The 20,574-nt window shown below is 43.2% G+C and overlaps 1 protein-coding gene across 1 annotated transcript in view; it reads right to left on the bottom strand.

The window, feature by feature from the left end:
• GUCY1A2 (guanylate cyclase 1 soluble subunit alpha 2) overlaps positions 1 to 20,574 on the bottom strand; it is a 324,587-nt gene that overhangs the window by 281,502 nt on the left and 22,511 nt on the right. Inside the window, exons 2-3 of the mRNA XM_036065829.2 lie at positions 13,227 to 13,288; positions 4,061 to 4,182 (exon numbers count right to left, since the gene is read on the bottom strand). Coding sequence (XP_035921722.2) covers positions 4,061 to 4,182; positions 13,227 to 13,288 — 184 coding nt within the window. The remainder of the gene's footprint in view (positions 1 to 4,060; positions 4,183 to 13,226; positions 13,289 to 20,574) is intronic.

The raw sequence follows: 20,574 nt of genomic DNA, 5'->3' as shown, positions 1-20,574 counted from the left end.
AAGGAGGCTGGGGAAGGCACTGCTCTGAGTTGATTAGGGACTTTTCACCTTGCCTATTTAGGGAGACACATCATTGATGCCCTTCTGAACAGAGAGGGTTACTTTGTTGCAAGGAAACAATTGAGAGCATGAAAGTAGTTTGGTATCCATCCTTCTGTTGTCAGGCTTATCCTGAATGTCCTAGACTCTGCCTGGGTTGATAAGAAAAAGCCAGAAGAAAACAAATAACTGAAATAGCCAAAACCTTCATTTATTTGGCATTGCATTATGTAAGGAAGCTATGCAATTTATTGTCCTTCTCCCTTAACTCTCCCTCCTCCATCTCTGTCCCCCAGTATCACCTAAGCCACAGGGCCAGGTGCTAACACTTTAGCAACAAACATGGATCACGATATTGATCTTTTAACGCTTTCTCATAGATACTCCTTTGTACCATTCAAGCATTTCGATATCCAAGAAAATACTCAATGTCGCACCTAAGAATATAAATACATTTTACAACTTTTAATTGGAGCTAAAAATGGGCTTTGCAGATTACGACTGGAAAAGCCATAATTTTTCAGGCAACTAAAATTAGATCATTTTGGTGAGCAGAAGATATATTCCAAATAAAGCAGTAAATTTCACACAGAAAGCCTCCAGCAGGGAGGGCAGAGTTCACAGCTATATTTCTCTGTATGGCCTTTCCCAGAGTTTAAAAGCCTCTTTGGAGTATGGTCCCGCATTACCACAGGGACGTCCAGAGCACCAGCCAAAATGAGGCAAATACAGGACTCTGAGCAGTCTGTACTTAATATCCCTAATTTGTAAATGATGAGGCAAAAAAATAGCAACAACCAGTTTCTAAGCCAAAAAAAAAAAAAAAGAGAGAGAGAGAGAGAGAAATAAATGGCAAAAAGTTGATTGGGAAACAATTCTGTCCCGTTACTATAGCAGGGGCATGAACCACTCCATGATGCACATGTTTCCAGGGAGTCCTAGGGAGGAAGCCACAGAGCAAATACAGGGCAGAGGCCAAGCTGGTTTTCTGCAGCGAGATTTCTCCCACTCTCTGCAACCTAAAAAGCCAGCACATGATCAAACCCTCTAGAGGAATACACACTAAGCTGATAGATATGATCATTTTGAAAGAAGAAAAATTGGCTTTGCTAGTCCTTTTTTCTGACCTAAGGTCTTTCAATCTTTCTGGATAATAAGTGAAGTGTAAGTAACATACAGATGAGTGAACACACACATTTCTCGTCTCTACCACAACCTCCTTGTTAAGAAGACGAGAGAAGTATGTATTCCCCCATCCCAAGACACCCATCTTCTAACCATGCTCCCCAAAGGCAATGAATGTAAATCATACGGTTGGAAAATCACCCTCTGCACCCACCTAGAAGGATTCTCTGACCCTGGCTGAGACTCTCTATTCCCAGGCCAAACTCCCTCACTCAAACGATGGCTTCCTCTCTCATGTCCTGCTCTTCTGTTCATGGAGTTGATTGATTCTTGCATTCTCATAAATGATTGCACAGGAGAATTTAAATGTCACTTAACAAGAGGAAATCTGAGCAAGCCGAGATCAATCATAGTTCAGTGACTTGTTGAAAACAAAGCTTTCATTGGCTCTGACCAGTAAAGCTGTTACCTTTGTCCTGGGCAGTCTATATTGCAAGAGTCATGAAAAGACAGAACTCAAAAGAGAAAAGATAACACTCAGGCACCTCATTGCCTGTGGGATCCATGCCAGTCTCTGGTCAACAGATTGCAGACATTTGGTTTTATTCTTCAGAAATGTAAGTTTTACAAGATTATGCTTTTTACATTTTAAGAACAACCCATTAGTACTAAGGGGAAGATAAATCTAACCTCTCAGGGCGCCTGGGTGGCTCAGTTGGTTAAGCGTCTGCCTTCAGCTCAGGTCATGATCCTGGAGTCCCAGGATCGAGCCCCGCATCAGACTCCCTGCTCAGCAGGGGGTCTGCTTCTCCCTCTGCCTCTCCCTCTGGCTCATGTTCTCTCTCGTTCTCTAATAAATAAATAAAAATCTAATCTCTCTTGTCTATTAAAACCACTCCTTCCCTAATAGCATCAGGTAGTACTGCTTGAGGCTCTTCTCGCTCACGACTGAGGGAACTCCACAGGCAACGAAGCTGTGCTTGGTCAACAGCGTCCCCTGGTGGTTACCGCACCACGGTCGTCCCTAGAGTTTGTGGGACTCGGGGCACACCCATGTGCAAGCCAGTGCAGATGCCTTTAGCATCCTCATAGACTTATCGTGAACACTTCCCACCCCCTCTCATTGGCAAGGTGGGGAGCATAAGGCAAGGAGGTGTGAAGGGCAGTGAAATATTTACAAACTGAGTAAGTCAAGAGCCACTTTTCAAAACAGTATACATTCCTCTGCCAAGATTCTCATGCATCCCTTCGTGGGGCATCATCTTAGCCCACCATGTCTCAAGAGCAATAAATGTTAGTGATGGAGCTGGGTTTTTTTCCTTTTTTTCGTCATCAATCTAAATTCATTCCATTTAAATGCCCATCTTTTATTGGAGGTTAGGCCTTCCTATTTTGGAGAGAGTTAAAATGTCCCTTCTTTTATAAAATGGTGGCATTAAAACATGATCACTTTAACAAATTATCCTTACTTGACGAAGTTGGCAACCTTATTTTGTTTTTGTTTTTTTTTTAACTGATGGACAATTCTTGAAAATAAAAAAACTGTAAAAAGCTCTTGGGTAATGCCAAACCCCAGCGCCCATTTATTCTCATCCCTCCTCTTCTGCAATAATTAAGTTTACTGGGGTAGCAGGACATCCCTGCAGTCGTAGTGAGACTAAGGTAAATAAATCCTTGGGCTTCCTTTTCACTGTCCATCACTCCCTTGCTTATATTATAGACAAACCACCCCTCACAAAAGGTCCAAGTTCTTAATAGAATATTTTGTTTGCCCAGGATGAAAATGTTATCACTGGGTAGATGTCATCAAGACTCCAATGTAAAAGCCAGATCTACCTCTGGGAGTCAGGTATGTTTAGAAAAACCTGGACTAGGACTAGCAAAACCTAGACTCATGGTTTGAGGTCACCTGGAATCTGTTTGTAGGAGGGAACCCGAGGTCTCCCAAGAGAGCACTTACTCTAAGGGGGAAAAGAAAATCAGGCAAACAAGTTTGCTGGGTCTTCATCATCAGACCCTGAGGGAAAGGGGATTCTGAGTTCTACACAGAGTCGGTCACTAAGACTTGTTGTTCCCCACCAACATTCCACAGATCCGTCTGAGTAATAAGGAAAAGGGAGGATTCCCCAAAAAATTGAAAAAGCTTTGTTTTCTTTTTTTAAACTAAAAACCCATGTAAGACATTAGGGCAAAAAATACCCCTGCAATGATATCTACTTTGCATATAATAAAACGTAGCTATCACACACCAAGAACATCAGATAGTAAGATAGGACAGCTCACTCACGGTGCCTTAAGGCAGCATGATTCGGTACGCTTATAACATCACCTCTTAGCCCTGTTGGGAGCATCCAGCAACAGTCCTGCTGTCATGAACACTAGGATCTTCAACATGGACACACGCACACGCAGGGACAAAGATCTCAGTAGATGACCTGCCTCACTGTCTCTGAGTTGTTGAGTCCACTAGGAGGACGTGAGAGCCACCCTTCCGCTCCAACCACGGCCTCTCACAAGTAACAGAGTGATAATAATATTAGAAATAATAAGATATTAGAAATCATGGGCTCGGAGAGGAAGATCCCCAACTTCAGTCGAGGTTAAGAGCCAGAAAAATATGGATCACAGGAGGCTAATACCAACATACCAATTCCAGGTTTCCCTGGAATGTGAGTATTCTTATTACTATGTTTTTCAACCTCCAAGTAAATGGCAGGCATGTAATTTGCACTTAAACATCTCCAGGAGTGTCAAAATCAAATCACTTGAAGACAAGGTCTTCATCTTCCTTTGCCTTCACCTCTAAACCTCCCATTAGTAGAAAATAAATGTTTATACCTTACTTTCCACCTTCCCCTCATTCCCTCTCACCCATATTAATATATAGTTAATATACCGAGTACATTAGCAGCGCACTGAAGAATTCCTGAGACGTCTTCAATTTCCTCTTTGTTGGAATGGTCTGCACGGGAGCATCTGTTGGAGATATTGTGGAAATTCCTTTCTGCATCCCTGTAACTAAGAAGAAAACAAAATTAGCATACGGAGACCATTTTTAAACCATCTGCGAATGCACTTGTATGCGTACACACAAGCACACGCTGTCTGTGCCCCCGGGGAAATTGCATTTTAAAGTAAGGGCAGCTTTGAGACACCTTTTCGGGCATAAGCCACCACTAACACCAGCATTCACGGTGCGGACCGGGAACTGGAGGCCGCCGTTAGTAAGGAAGCTCTGGGCGAGAAACACAAAGCAGGAGAGCCGGAAGAGCCCGCAGTTTGCACGAGTGTTTCCATTTCACCGCAGTGGGTAATCCGTCCCTATAGGGAAGATGCCGAGCAAAAAGCGTACCTCACAGTCCTTGCTCGGTGCATGGGCGCGGGGTTACAAGTAAACACGTCTTAACCTCTCGCACAGTCAAGGGGGGAGCAACGTGGTGCACGGATGACAAATTCACTAAGTCTGACAGAACGTGAATAGGGTCTTACCATTGTCTATCTGGGAGACTTGGGGCCAAGTGACCTCATGACTGTGGGTCTAACTAGCCTCCCCCATAAAATGGAGATCCTCCCCCGCCCCACGTTCTTGCGAGGACAGAATGACAAAATGCCCGTGTCATCAGGTGTTGCCTGGAACTTCTCCAGTTGCCTCTGGATTGGAGCCAAGGCACCAACGCTGAAGACAAACAGGGACCTAAGGCTCCACGTTCCCCAAGAGTAGCCGTTCCCGCCAGAACTTAAGAAAGGACTCGAGTCACTGCCATTGAGAAGCAAAGGAATGAAACAAATTTGAAAGGCAATCCTTAGGGGCACCTGGGTGGCTCAGTTGGTTAAAACGACTGCCTCCAGCTCAGGTCATGATCCCAGGGTCCTGGGATCGAGCCCCACATCGGGCTCCCTGCTCAGCGGGAAGCCTGCTTCTCCCTCTCCCACTCCCCCTGCTTGTGTTCCCTCTCTGTCTCTCTCTGTCAAATAAATAAATGAAATCTTAAAAAAAAAAAAAAAGAAAGAAAGAAAGAAAGAAAGGCAATCCTTAGAAGAGTGAGGAACTGGCCTAGGAAGATAGTGCAGTTATTATTCCTCCCCTCTCCTCCAAGAAAAAGAGAAAGGACAAGTTTTCTGCAGAAGCCCAGCTGGGGAAAGAGGGTCCACCCTGACTGAGATTGGGGGCTGGGTATCGCATCCCACCATGAACGCTTGCCGAGGTAGCCTAATTCCTGAGTGGAGGGAGAAGGTTCCAGAGTTATTAATGGGGAAAAGAAAGAGAAGCCAACGAAGCAGCCTACCATACCTCCACTTGGCAAACAACAGGCGTTTCCCACGGGTGAGGGAGATACGAGGAAAGAGACGGGTGCTTTCCTTGTCCCCGCTGACTACCTTCCCCACCTAGAGGCCGCCAGCAGGAGAGGGATCCCAGCGGCCAGAGTGTGGGGTACAGTCCTCAGGGCCAGGAGTAGGGCCATCCGATGCAGTCCAGGCAGGACATGAACCTGACTGACGGCATCACAGCCAAGACAGGGCTGTCACAAACATCAGTGAATTAAAAAGGGTTTCTGCCATTTTCCATTTCATTCCTGCCTGATACATCAGAAGAGAGGAACCCAGAAAGGGGCAGCCTGGACCGCAGCAGTGAGAAACCACAGGATACCCCCTCTACACTGCATTCCCAGTCCCTCAGGCTAAGGCCTGACACAGGCAGAGAGGGGAGTAAGGGCGAGATTGGATATGGGATTGAAGGTGTGAACTCAGCTGGAGTGGACTTCATACTCCCTGGAAATTCCCAGAAAGCAGGGCAATCTGCCCGAGCTAGCATCACAGGGGACCCGTCCTCGCATGTTTGAAATGACTGAAGAGAAAAAAAATAACACGGCCTCGTGTTTTCACATCTCGCCGAGATCAGACCCCAATAAACCAGGTTGGCAAAATGCTCAATACGGTTTCCAGAATGCAGGAATCACTCAATAAAAGGTGGAATGGGGAAGGCAGTCATTAAAAACAGACAAATACAGGGTTATTGTAAAATCAGGCTCCCTCATTTTAACTGGAATGACCACAGACAAATTATTTTTTCTCATAGCCTCAATTTTCTTATCTGTAAAATGAGCTTTATACAATGATCTTATGAAACAGATGATCAGGATTACAGAAAAAATAAGATGTGAAGTGCCCAGTACATTGCCTCAAAAACAGTGATCAATCAATAAATAATAGCTTTTACCTAACATTGTTTTCATTCATTCAGATAGATATTCTCTGTAAATATATGAAAAAGAAGCTAGATCACTTTCTAGATAAAATACTGTAGAGCCACACAATCTGACCATGACCATAAAACAGCATTCGAGTTTGTTTCCAGAATAATCAGGCTTCACCCACTTCTTGTGTTCTATGGAAATTACTGTAGCTTAATCCCTATTCAATTGTCCAAAGGAAAAAAGAACAGAAGGTTGGCTGTGTACAAAACAAACACGGGGCCCACAGTGATAACTGGAATAACAGAATTTAATTTTATATGACTATAGGAAATGTTGTCCCAAACTAATAGGTTGGCAGCAGGCCCACCTGTGATGGGCATAATGATGCTTATGCTTGAAAAAAAAAAAAAAAAGGACAAAATGAGTGGCATGATTCTGAACACCTATTTCTTCATACTTCAGTTTTTAAAATATAAAATGATTGAACATTACATCCCAGGAAGCCGGATTATCATGTGTTTTCCAATCGTAGTTTTAAAGACATCTCTGCTTTGTCTGCACTGTCCTAATCCCAATCCATCCTCAGGAGCTACGGACGGGGAGGGAGTCTCGCAGTATAAACACGGGTGAGAGTGGCTGATGAGGCATTCTAGACGCAGAAATTTAGATGAAGGAAAAAAAAAATCCAAACTCTGACAAGAAGCTGCAGCTAGAAGACGAATGGAGCATGTTTAGCTCCTGATGGTAAACAAAGGATTCCAAACTTCTACAGACTCAAGGATCACAGGGCAATAATGCAGAGGGAGGGCAAAGGGGAAGACAATCCAACAGTGAGGTACGGAAGAGTCAGAGACTAAGAGTGGCAATAATAATAATTCAGTGAACACATTGAGGACTTTTGTGTACCAAGCACTGTAGTACTTTACATGATTCTGTGACCTGAGGTTATCATTATCATTTCATTTAACGTCAGCCCAACCAACCCTGCTATTACTACCATCTTAAAAATGAGAAAACGGAGGCTCGCAGAGGTTAGGGCATGTGCCCTAAACCATTCAAAAGCAGAATCTGACTTTAAATCTAGTAAATCTGCCCTGTGGTAGGTCTACTCCCAAGGCACGTTTTCCCAGCCCTCGGCTGTAAACCACAGGACAAAGATGCACAGGGACACAGCATAATGGCAAGAATGACATCAGAGGAGAGAGTCCTCATAAACCAGACTTCCCTCAATCCCGGTGCCTTTGAATTCTGAAGGTGAGCCCGGCCTGCCTCCCACTTACCCCTTGTTTCCCACTGTTCTTTCCAAGCCACACTGTCCGGGAAGCGAGCCCATCCCCTAGAAGCCTGAGTTACAGAGACGTCCACGGAGATGTACGCTCAGCGCCCCTTTACCTCATTTTACATCGAGGCCAGAAGACGATGCTAGAGGACCAGGACGCTGTTCGGGTGAGTGCACTCATGCAGTTTACAGAAAAAATAAATAAAAATATAAGAAACTTACCACGAAGTCAATCTGACACACAGCGGCAAAACATTAAGCATAAATGAGAAATTAAGCAAATCAGTAATATGTATGCTCTACAGGAAAGGCTCTTGGCATTAGAAATGTAATGGATCCTGGAGAGCATTTCGAGCCCTCCTTTTATACCCCCTTCCAAGAACAATCTACTCTTTTATCCACTGTACACATACCTCCATGTATTTACCTCCAGGGTGCATTTCTTTCATTTATTCACTCCCCCCTCTCCCCAAAAAACCATGTAAGTCCCTCCTATGAACCAAGCAATTACAAAGGCATAGGAACACAGAGGTAAATCATTTCGATAAGTCAACAAAACAAACTCTGATAAGCACTACAAAAAGTAATAGCAGAGAGGAATAGAACACAAAATGATCGGGGTTGGAGATGGAAGTAGGGGAAGGAGGGTTTCTCTAGATTGGGTGGCCAGAGTACATTTTTCTGAAGATAATGACATTTAAACAGAGACCTGAACGTATAAAAAAAGTAACCCATGCACACATGGGGATGGGCCATTCCAGGAAAATGGAATGGTATATGCCAAGACCCTGAGGCTAAGCAGAAGTTGGGAAACCCACAGCCGCCTGGCCGGGCAGGCAGGGAGTGAAAGGGGAAGCGGAGGGGGTAACAGAGAGGTGAGTGAAGGCAGATCACAGGAACAGTTCAGATTGCGGTCTATCACAGTAAGTCATGACATGGGTGAAAGCAGGGATGTCACAGCGTAATACCTAGCCCCACCGCACCAGTCAGCAAGGTTATCTGGGAACCGGCTAGAAACGCCACTCTCTGCGAGCACGGGATACATGGGGTCAGAAGCCCTGGGAGTGGAGTCCAGCCATCTGGGTTGTAACAAGCCTGCAGGTGGTTCTAATGCATGTTAACACCTGAGAACCGGCGGTCTGACGTGAGAAAGTGGCATGATCTAATCTGTTTAACCACTTTACAGTGGTGGACATGCCATGAAGGGGTAGAAGCCACAACACTAGGTCGGGGTCTGGATCTAGAAGCCGCGGTGACAGTGCAAACAACTTGAATGATCTCTATGAGTAAACCCGTCAATGAGAGATTGGACAAGTTGAGGAACAGAACAAACGTTTAAAGACAAAGTTCCCGGGGCGCAGAGAGGCTGTCTCCCTCCCTGACAGAGGCTCCACGGGTTACTCCCTCCCAGTCCTCCATCTGCGTGATCCTTTGAACAGCTGCTCCCTGCAACCTAGTCTACATCGTGGAGACGAAAAAGCCTCAGAGAGTTTCTATGATCTACTGGTGTGAGAATGCATCGAGGAGCAGTAGACAATCCCGAGGCTCTGATAAATAAAGCAGGTCCAAGGGCAGTTTTAAAGGAGAGAAAAGGGAGGCTGGGAGGCCAGTAATTAGAGGCTGACTTAAGAAATTAAAAACGGGAGGGTTAGTGCCCTTCTGGACATGGATGGAGCTAGAGAATATCATGCTAAGGGACATAAGTCAGTCAAAGACAAATACCATATGATTTCACTCATATGTGGAATTTAAGACACAAAACAAGGGAGCTGAAAGGAAAGAGAGAGAGAGACAAACCAAGAAACAGACTCTTAACTACAGAGGAAACACTGATGGTGACCAGAGGGGAGGTGGGTGGGGGAAACAGGTGATGGGGATGAAGGAGGGCACCTGTGGTGATGAGCACCGGGTGATGTATGGGAGTGTTGAATCACTGTATTGTACACCTGAAACTAATATTACACTGCTAACTGGAATTTAAAGTTTTTATTTTAAAAAAATAAAAAATAAATTTTAAAATAAATGTTTTATAAGAAATTTTTATTTAAAAATTAAAAATTAAAAAAGAAGGGCTAGCTCATACTCCTTGTTACCCAACCTGATTCATCCTCACAACCTAAGGCACCTAAAAGCTGAATTACTTCAAGACAAACCTGAGGCAAAGCCCTGCTTTAGGGATTTGGAAAACCACCTCTGTCCCATCCTCACCCCGCCCCCCAGAACTATGTAAACTAATACTCAGCACTTCTTATCAATTGCCTGAAATCCCTTTAACTGGAAGGAATACATTCCTTTTCAGTTAGAGATAAAGAGCCTTACCTGTGTCTTCCCAAGAGGAACTGCACACAGGTGTGGATACTTAATTCAAGTGCTCATCATAATAGATGCTCTCCTGTTTCAGTAATAAAGAGAAACAGCAGAGACAGGGAGGTGGACAGGGATGCCAGGACAGGCGGAAGAGGGAAGACAAAGTCGCGAAAGGCAAACGTCACAATCCTGCGGCTAACCCGCTGGTTTTCTCTTCATGAGCACGCACATGACTAAAGGCAGTGAGCAGCCCACACCCAGGTGAAAATGTGTTCACAGTTCTCTTTGGAACCGGCCGGACATCAAGACACCTCTTCATCATCCGAGTCACGTGCACCGTTTTCTTTACACTGTGTCTGCAAGAAGCAGAACTAGAAAAGACCATTTTGGGGCCACGAATCACCACAGGCTTGGTGTACGCAGACAGAGCAAACAGGAGAGTTGAGACAGTAATTTAGATAGAAGAGAACTCCATCTTGATGCGGGAAACAGAGGCAGAAAAGAAATTATTAAATGTCCTTACTATCTACAGCCCATTGACAAGTCCTTGAAACCAGCAGAGTGACATTCCTCTAGGGACTCAGCGGCTTAGATGTCAATGCTTTGCTAAGGGCAAAAGACAATCTTAGCCCAACCCCCAGGATCCTGGAAGTCTATCTTAACATAAAAATTCCTTTGGAAACTTCCTTTAACTCTACCCACCAAGCTACATGTTGGCAATCATCTCCCAAGCATGTGACCCACTGATAAACATCTGAAGGGTCTCATGACTCAGGTTTTATTAAACAGTAATAAACGCCCTTTTCCTAACAACAGCTAGCCCCCTCGAGGTCCTGGAAAGCTTGCCTCCAAAATTCCTTAAGAGACTTACGCTCTCCCTAACCCCCTCCCAGCTTCAAAGTATATAATTAGCCCACTCCTCACGACCCCAGTGCAGCTCCTTGTGCCCACCAGTCCTGTCCCCGTGCTTTAATAAAACCACCTTTTTGCACCAAAGACGTCTCAAGAATTCTTTCGGCTTCAAGCCCTAATGTCTTTTCCTATGTCACATGTTACTAATGGAAAAAAGAATCTTCTGCTGATTATGATAATATAGTTTAGTTACCTCTTCTGATCATAGTTCTAAGACTCCCATTCCAATTTGCCGTGAAGACATAGCTTGGTTCGCAAATGAGACTTGGACCGGTTATGATTTCATTTCAAAACAGAGAGGGCATTCACTATTCCAGGAAATGCTTTGCATTTGATTACTGGTATTGTCTTAAAATATTAAAAATAATAATAATAAACATAAAAGCAAACAAATACATAGTGCTCACCACACACAGGAAACTGTTCTAAATATATTGACTAAAATTTAATCCGAATACCACACTGTGGAAGCAGCAGATCCAATGAGAGCGATTAAGTTTTATTTTAGAATATGTGGGGAGAGATTAATTTGACATCATTTACCTCCATTAGGAGAAACCATTTAAAATCACAAATGGCCTCAAATTAAAAGCCATCTCATGAGTTTAAATAATATGCTTTTCCTAGTACTGCACTTTTGAGAATTGATGTGACAATGTTTCAAAGCAATTCCCTTTGAAATGACAATTAACATAATCACCAAGTACTTAAGGTATACAGCATTGTACTAGGTACCGAGATTATTTTTCCACCATTTTCTTCTGTTTTTGTTTAAAAAAAAAAATCACACTATATCCCAATAACCAAAAATGCATCCTTAATCCCCATGGCATTGACTATTAGCCCCAAATGTTAAATGATGCTCAAGAGCACCTCAAGACGTATCAGGGTTTGAATCTTAACTCCTCAAAAGTTCTTACAATCTTATACAAATAAGTAACGGTAGTGCATACAGAACACTAATGATGTGAATTTAAAATATGCACCACCTCTCCTGTCCATGAGTTTCATTCCTTTATTTTAAGCTAGATTGCATCAGAAAGTGAATTTAGGCTTCTGTATTTCCAACTGCTTCCTCCCATAGCCAATCGAAAGTATACCTTACACTGATTTGGAGCTTTCTATGTACAGAATATGCTCATTGAAATGACCTCATTTAAGAGCTACCCTACAACCCAGCAACTGCACTACTGGGTATTTACCCCAAAGATACAAATGTAGGGATCCGAAGGGGCACGTGCATCCCAATGTTTAAACCAGCAATGTCCACAATAGCCAAACTATGGAAAGAGCCTAGATGTCCCTCAACAGATGAATGGATAAAGATGTGGTATATATATACAATGGAATATTACGCAGTCATCGAAAAAATGAAATCTTTCCATTTGCAACAACGTGGATGGAACTAGAGGGTATTATGCTAAGGGAAATAAGTAAATCAGAGAAAGATAATTATCATATGATCTCACTGATATGTGGAATTTGAGAAACAAGACAGAGGATCATAGGGGAAGAAGGGAAAAATGAAACAAGACGAAACCAGAGAGGGAGACAAACCATAAGAGACTCTTAATCTCAGGAAACAAACTGAGGGTTGCTGGAGAGGTGGGGGTAAGGAGGGATGGGGTGGCTGGGTGATGGACATTGGGGAGGGTATGTGCTATGGTGAGTGCTGTGAATTGTGTAAGACTGATGAATCACAGACCTGTACCTCTGAAACAAATAACACTGTATGTTAATAAAAAAAAAACGACCTCATTTATCCATGGCATCTAATCCTCAATTAGTTGTTACCATCATCGTCATCCTTTGCAAAACAGGTGAAGTTACTTTAAAGTTCCACGTGCTGGTGAGGCCATGAGCTCCTGTTTCTTCATCTTGTCTTCTTACTTTACCCCGTATCACAACGATGTCAAGAAATGCAAGATGAAAGAAAACTAGGTAGCATGTGACTCTAAACCAATGCCTCTCGCTGAACCATTAGGCTTGTAATGACTTTGAGTAAAGTTTACTAAAGAATTCTAAAATCCCATTTAAAGCCTCTCGGTTGGTACCATTAAACCTTACCGTAATCCCAGGGCAAAATCATCAGATTCAATGGATGGGAATAAGAGGGTAAGAACACAAGAAGGGAAAAAAAAAAAAAAGGAAAGGCCATACCAAAAGGGAATTTCACTGAAAAGGATTAAACACAAACAGGCCAAAGGAAATCACTGTAGGGGTCCCGATGAGCCCCCAGCCCACCCTGGGAGCACAGCCAGTGTGAAGTAAGACCCACCTAGGTGGCAGAAAACCACACGCTCAACAGCTATGTTTGAGTAATTATCTTTAATTTGCCCCAAATAATGACCAAAATCCATTTTACTTACCCAATAACTTGGTGCTCGTAATACTGCAGGGTCCTCTTGAGAGTCTGCTGTATCGTCTGAGGCTGGAGAATAATAATAATAATAAAATATATTATCAGCAAAGCAGTGCCATTCCCATTCTGAGTATCAGAGGCAGCTATGTACCTTCTGATTGATCTCATACACGTTTTCGCTTTACAATATTAACCCATTACACATTTTGCCATGTATTTTCCCCACAGGAACTAATACGAGGCACTCAGCAATTACCCAGAATTTCTCAGTTTCAAGTATGATAGCATCTCCTGGCCATATTTTTTCCAATTCTCTCATACCGGGTCTTAGGTTCAATAAAACATCCACTGGCTGCCGACAATAAACCAAGGCCTTGGGGGCAACGGAGGGGAGGTGTACTGAAGGAAACGTGGGCCGTGCCCAGGTCAAACCTGACTTCTTCAAGGACCCAAGAGATTCCAAGCAAGGGTTCCAAAGCCTCGTGGAGGGGCCACAAGTGCTCTGGGCAAGAAACGGGGTCTGTGGCAAATATCTAACCGAACAGTAGAATCCTCTCCTCTCCATGACAGCTAAAGACAGCCTTTCTTAATTCCAGATCAAGACATTTTTCTTAGACTTACTTAGGCAACAGAGCCTGAGCTTGGAGTTTCTGACCCAGGGAGCCGTGAAGATCCCAGAACAAAGATTTAATTAAGAAATCGTGGTAAGAACCTAATTTTCAGTGGCAAGAGTGTGGATTTTTTAAATATAAAAATGCAGAGTCAATCGGGCAGAGCATAGTCTATCACAGGCTTATCAAAAGATTGATTCATTATAGCCATGGATGAATTTTAGGGGAATTTAAGGACTCCGACACTCTGTTCTCGAGATGTGAGGCCGCACAGTTGGCCATCTCGTGGGCTGTCACTGATTAACCACACGAACCTGGATGAGGTCTAGAAAGGTCACTGTCTTAAAACAGGCAATTTAAAAAAGACTGCAGAGGTTGTTGTCCAGGTTCCCTTGAACGCCTTCCCTATTCACCTCTCTATGGAAACATCCAGGACAGAGTTAGCAACCTCCCTACCCAATACCCTTCCAAGTTTCGGCCTCCATCTTGGCAGGAAAGGGTTATTCTAAAGCCAGGGGAAAGTGAACTTCGATTAAATCAAGGGCATCCACTGAAATCTATTCTACGCTACCCTTTCACTGAGCAAATCTAAGGCTCCCCTTTAGCCAAACCAAATCAGAAATTAATTTTAGGAGGAATCAGCCTCCCAATGTTCAAGGAAATAGGTACCGGGCGAATGCTTTCAACAGCTGTTTTTCATTTATATCACGTTAAAAAGATGAACAGGAGGCCTCAAACTGGTACAGATGTTTCTGCTCTTCGGGATGGAATCAAAGCAAAGTAAATAGAATGTACCTAAGGAAAAAAAATCATGTCTGAACCGAGAACTAATGGAGCTGCTGAGAAATCTAAGGAGGACGAAGCGGACGCAGCAAGCCTAGTGCACAGGAAAAGCGTGCTTTCACAAAACTGGACGCGAGGCCAACCCAAACCAAGTCGTTATCAGTCACTAGCTCAGTACCCCTGGGATCGGGGCCTCTTGCACTGGCTTGGCAGTTGGTGAGCTAAGATAACTTTCTCTTTGGCAACATGCCCTAAAAGCAGTGAATATGCACAGAGGGATTATCCTTCCAATAACCTCTGGTCACAAAACATGGAACAGAAAGCAGGAACTCGAGTGCACAGGGCCAGTAAAGACCAGAATGACCTCATTTGTACATAAGGACATTTTTTTTCCTGCACCAGGAATTTCCCAGTCATTAAAAAGCACATGATTGTAAGAGGAGTGGAGCCTTTTAAAGAGCTGACTTTTTTCCTTTTGTGAAGCAATTACTTTTCTTCCCCAGCAGGAGTTAAATTTATAGTTTCCAAATACATTAAAAAGAAAACATTCTCTGGGCATATCCAACAAAGTTTCAACTTGGGAAAGCATTTACATACTTCCTGTGGCTTGCCGAAGCCAATGGGCACGTTCTGAGGGTCTAAACCAGGAGCCTGGAAGCTGGGTGCAGAGTGTCTCCTCCTCGTCAGCAAGCCACGCTGACTTCCACACGCACCTGACTTCCCAGAACATCTTATCACCGTGGATTCAGTGAATTCTCTCCAGAGTTTCCCTGACTGCTCAACCAATGGCTCTTATCAGTGAGAGACATCTTCATGAAATCTCAGTGTCTCTCTGACCTGAATAAAACAGCATGAAGTGAAGACCCACATGGGGGCCAAAGCCTTCCACAGGGGTGACTCCTTCCTGGAGAGTCGTAGGGTACATTTCTTAGTGTTCACGTACACCAGTGATGCAAGTCAGTGTGTTAGTGGGAAAAACAGGGGCTTTGAAGATATGCCGACCTTCTCTTCTTTAAGAATGCAACTCTGCACCTGTCCCCTACTCAACAGGTCCGCAGGCCAAGATCCCATTCCTCTTACCTGTATCTGTCCCTTCCTTGAAGAGGGAGTTTAGAAACACGATTTTAGAAAAGAAGATTTAATATCAAAGTGAGTTCAAAATCCAGCTCTGTGACTCACTAGCTAGATGACCTTGCGCAGTTTACTTAAGCTCTCGAGATCAATTCCTTATGTAGACATTATTTTTCATGGAAATTAATTCAAATAAAGCAAAGTCTCTGATGCACAGTAGATACATAATAAATGATAGTTATGACGATGCTCAGCTGAAAAACATGGCTCCTACCCTCAAGAGTCTTGTAATCTAGAGGAGGAGCACAAGTTAGGCTGTCCACCCCCCAAGTGTAATGTTTCAAGATTCTTATCACCTAAAAAAATCAATAAAGCTACCATTACCGCTACCCGTGAGAGAGTGCCAATTTCAGTAGACAGAAGAAACAATTTAAAAAATGGCAGCAGAAAGTATAAATATTTCCAATGAAAACTTCAGATCAGTCCAGAGATGGTGATAAAAGCAGAATTTTGAAAATGAAGATTGAGGACAGACCCAGAAAGCAGGCTGACAAGTGGGAAGGACAATGAGGCGGCACAGCTAAGCTCAGGACCCCAACATTAAGCGTTACAGGAAGTAAGAAACAAGCCATGAACCACCTTCTCAGACACAATGTGCAACAGAAGAACCAGGTGGCCTTATAATTTCATAGCCAGATGCTGGAGGATCTGAGAGACAAGGATGGGGAAAAAGACAAAAATCCACTCTTCCTTTCACAAAAAGACAATCAAAGAGATCTGTGATTCTTCTCTGCTCACCCCAAACTAAGAGAGAGAGAGACAGTGGTCTCCTATTGTCCCTGCTCAACACCAAGAAGCACCGGACAGGAAGACCGCTGGACAGATGAGGCAGCTATCTGGGTCCTGCACAAGGCTAGTCTGGGGTTAAACAGAAGCTACTCCGAAGCTGCCATCACGTAGCCACCAGGAGCCATCTTCATCTCTAGTCTCAGGAACAGCTTCACTCTGCTTGGCCAGCAGTGCTGACCCCGCAGACTAAATGTGATGCTCACAGAAGGTCATGGGATCCAAACAACCAGCCCTGAAACAGTCCCAGCAGAGCCAGACGAGTGGTCCCCGAGGAGTGGGAGGAAGCCGTTCCCAGCAGCGGGCCCTGCAGGCTCAGCAGCCCCGCGGAGCCTCCGGCAGTCCCTGCTCTGGAGATGCGCACCAGATGGACGGGGGACCGGGCAGGAGGCAGGGAATCAAGACGCGTGCGTGCACAGGAAACACACTTGTCACCAGATAGAGCAGACGCTCACCTCAATTTTAGAGATCAAGAAGTTGTGGCTCAGACCGGTTAAGTGAACATCCCGTGATCACAAATCTAGTAAGTGAATAAACCACTGCCGGCCAGGACTGGCTTCAAAGTGTACCCTGCTTCTACTAGATGCCTTGAGGGTCCCTCTTACCTTGAACATTCTGGGATTCTATATTGTTTAATATTGGCAGCACTTCATCATGCCAAAAACAGACACAACCTCACACAATTTAAAAACAAACTTCTCCTTTCTGCTTTACGGCACAGATCCATCTGCTATAGAATTAATGGAAACCATACATCCATCCTCCTTTAAAGAAATACCTGTAAATAGCCATGTCATTTTATTTACTTAAACATGAGAAAATTAAATGAATGTCAGAAACTAAATGATAGAGATATACATTTAATGACTGATGACTAAGCCAGTGGTTTTCTATTCTATCTGCACATGAAAATCATCTTGGGGAGCTTTTAAAAAAATAACAGTGCCTGAGCTCCACCTCCAAATTTTCCAATTCAACTGGTCTGCTTCTAATGTGTGGTCAGGGTTTAAAACCTTTCGTTTAAGGTATAAACATGATGATCAAGACCAGTAATCCTCCAGAAACCTTACTTGAACTGAGTAAGTCAGTGGTCATGAGAACAGTTTCTTTATTCAAATATCAAGAGAAGTAAGCTTCTGAGAGCTGTACATACATAACCATCAAATTCAACACAGTTCGTTCATTAACTGTCACTAACGGCTTATAATCAAATATGAATTTCTTAAACAAAGAGCTATACTGCTTGAGGCATAAATACAGGATTTTTTAAATTTCCACGTAATTCACTCCCATGCACTTACGTCAGCATTAGATTTTGTGTGGACACATACATACAACATAACGGCTAGTGGGACAATTACTCACATCATGAGACGGGGGTTATTATTTTACAGCTAAGAAAACCAAGACACACAAAGTTTAAGTTGCCCTATGCTCACGCAAAAAGAGACAAAACCAGGGTTGAGTCTCAGGTAATCTGCTCCAGAATCCAAGCACATAATCTCCGACCTACACTGCACATAACATTTAAAACTGTATTTGGTTGAGCGCTTTACAGTTCACAGTTTCTAACGCATGTTATCCCAACTGACCCTTGCACCAGTCCAGTTGAATAGTCCGGCTGGTGCCATGATCACCATCTGACTGAAAAAGAACCAAAGTTAGAGACGTTACGAGTCTTCTTTTGCAAGGACAGCATCTCTTCCCTTAGGAAATTGTCTTCAATAAGATAGCATTTTTTTAATGTCAACATACAATTAAAGAATCACATGGATCCAAATTAGTTGTCTGCTTCTTAAGAACACACTGAACATTCTTTCCACCGAAACTGCATACACAAAGAACGCCATGGGCAAACTCGCCGAGTCATCTAAGATTCACTTCCACTTCTCCTCCCTTAGCTTCTTCTCCTCCTCTGGCTCACCCCTTCCCTACCAGCTGGACGTCTAATACATTCAGGCTGCATTCTGATGGACCAAATCCCTACCCCCATCACCTAAACTCCCAAAACAGGTCTCCAGAAATCACCATTACATATTCTCCTTCCTTTTCTCATCAAAATTGTCAATCCCTTTAGTACCCTGATCTCCGATGGTTCTCAGAAGGAGTCACACCTCCATTTCCTCAAAAATGTGATCCCCGGTCCTAACATAGATGTTGGTAAAAAATGAGCTTCCCTACAGGATAAAACATGGTCTGAACCACTAACAACGGGACTGTGGTAAATAGGCTTTTCAGTGAGAGTTAAACTGGGGCCAGGAGCACTTCTCTTCCTCGACATCACACTACGGGGACCGCCACATTCTCCAGGACGTAAGAGCATTTCGTGTATTAGGACATGATGTGCCAAATTCCGTCATTGAACGTGACCAAAATTGTAGCTACCCGGTCTTTATGGCTAAGCCTGTAGGCACCAATGGATCAAATGATATGGTTCGTATTACTAATAAAATTAGTCCAACAACAATAGGTCACTTCCGACAAGCTGCTCAACTATTTTGGAAAGAGATGTAATTGCAGTAATCATCAATCTTGCTAAATATGCAGACAAAATATTCACTTTCCCAGCCTCTGACTAAAGTTACTACATATAAACCCCCCCCCCCAAAAAATAGACGGCAAATTAAATATAGAACTTTGATTCAGGACCTCTGAATTTCAAGCCCAGCTGTGCTACTGACCTTTTTATAAAATTAGCCAACATCTCTTCACCTGGGAGTAGGAAACCTTGGGAAAAAAAAAAAGCCTCTATTTTCCCATCTGAAAAAAGCTAGTAAGAAGTTCGTAGTTCTCAGGGTCATTTTGAGGAAAAGCATTGCAAAGTTAAGCACTTGAAAACAGAGGGTCAGATCCACCATCTCTCAGGAAGCTGGGCAGTACCATTTCAAGTGAATGATGCCAATAATTTGCTAAACAAAACTGGTAGTCCAGATAATTAATCACAAAAAGCAAAAGTGGTAAGTGTGCTAAAAGAAAAAAAAAATGAAAGCTAGAAATGCCCTCTAAGGTAGAGTTCTTCCTACCCACACTGGTGGAAAATCTGCATGATTTCCTTCAATCTCAATTTCATTCTCCTTGTGAACACAAGTATACATCTGAGTGGCCCCACGAGAGCTTAGGGTGAAGGCTGACATTATGCTGATTGACCCATACAAGGCTTCAAACTGATGACCTTGGCCTTATTAGAAGTATGTTCTAATTAGCAAAGCACAGTGGTTATAATCATTGTAATTACTGATTGTAACTGAATATACCTACCATATAATCGACAGTATAATTAAGTCTTCCTATACAAAGTATGTTTGCTTTCCAAACATTTCCCCCTTTGTTATTTTAACCCCTTTCCAAAAATAGCCACTGAATTTCAATTTGATACAAGACCTAATACCAACAACACCCATTTAAGCTGAAAACACACATTGCTTAAACTGAAAGAGCTCCAAAGGGTGATTTATTCAGTCCTTCCCCTACCTTCAGGCAAGAGCACATTTAAGTTATCCAAGAATTTTGGATGTTTTCAACGAATAACACCACCACCTTCAGTTTGTAGAACACTTCACAGTTTACCAATCACTTTCTTTTCTTTCATCTCATTTGATATTCACAACAACCTCCTGAGTCTCAGATATAATTATCCACACTCTACAGATGAAAAAAACGGAGATCCAGAGAGGTCAAGGTGTTTTGCCTCAGCTACAAGGCTGGAAAGAGCCACCAACAAGACAAAAAGTTAGGTCTCCTGTGATTTTTCTCCACATCTTCCCCCATTTAGTAACTTACTTGGCTCTGCTAACTATTAAAATAGCCTTCCATGTATCTATCCTTTGTTTCTTTTTATTTGTTTTTAATGGATATGAAAACAATGTCGTCATAGTGTTTTCCCAAATTCACAAATGTTGTTACTGCTATTTAAATAGTTCTGGTAAGATGGTTAACTTCTTTATCCAGTAACTTTGGAAGAAACATGCTTTACTGGTCACATCTTGGTCACTTGGCCGTCTGAATAAAAATCATGACCGAATAAAAATACTGAGACAAGATGGT

The sequence above is a fragment of the Halichoerus grypus genome, chromosome 11 (genome assembly GCF_964656455.1).
Source record: "Halichoerus grypus chromosome 11, mHalGry1.hap1.1, whole genome shotgun sequence".
Lineage (NCBI taxonomy): Eukaryota > Metazoa > Chordata > Mammalia > Carnivora > Phocidae > Halichoerus > Halichoerus grypus.
The sequence above is the reverse complement of the archived record's forward strand: the minus strand, read 5'-3'. Positions and strand labels throughout refer to the sequence as shown.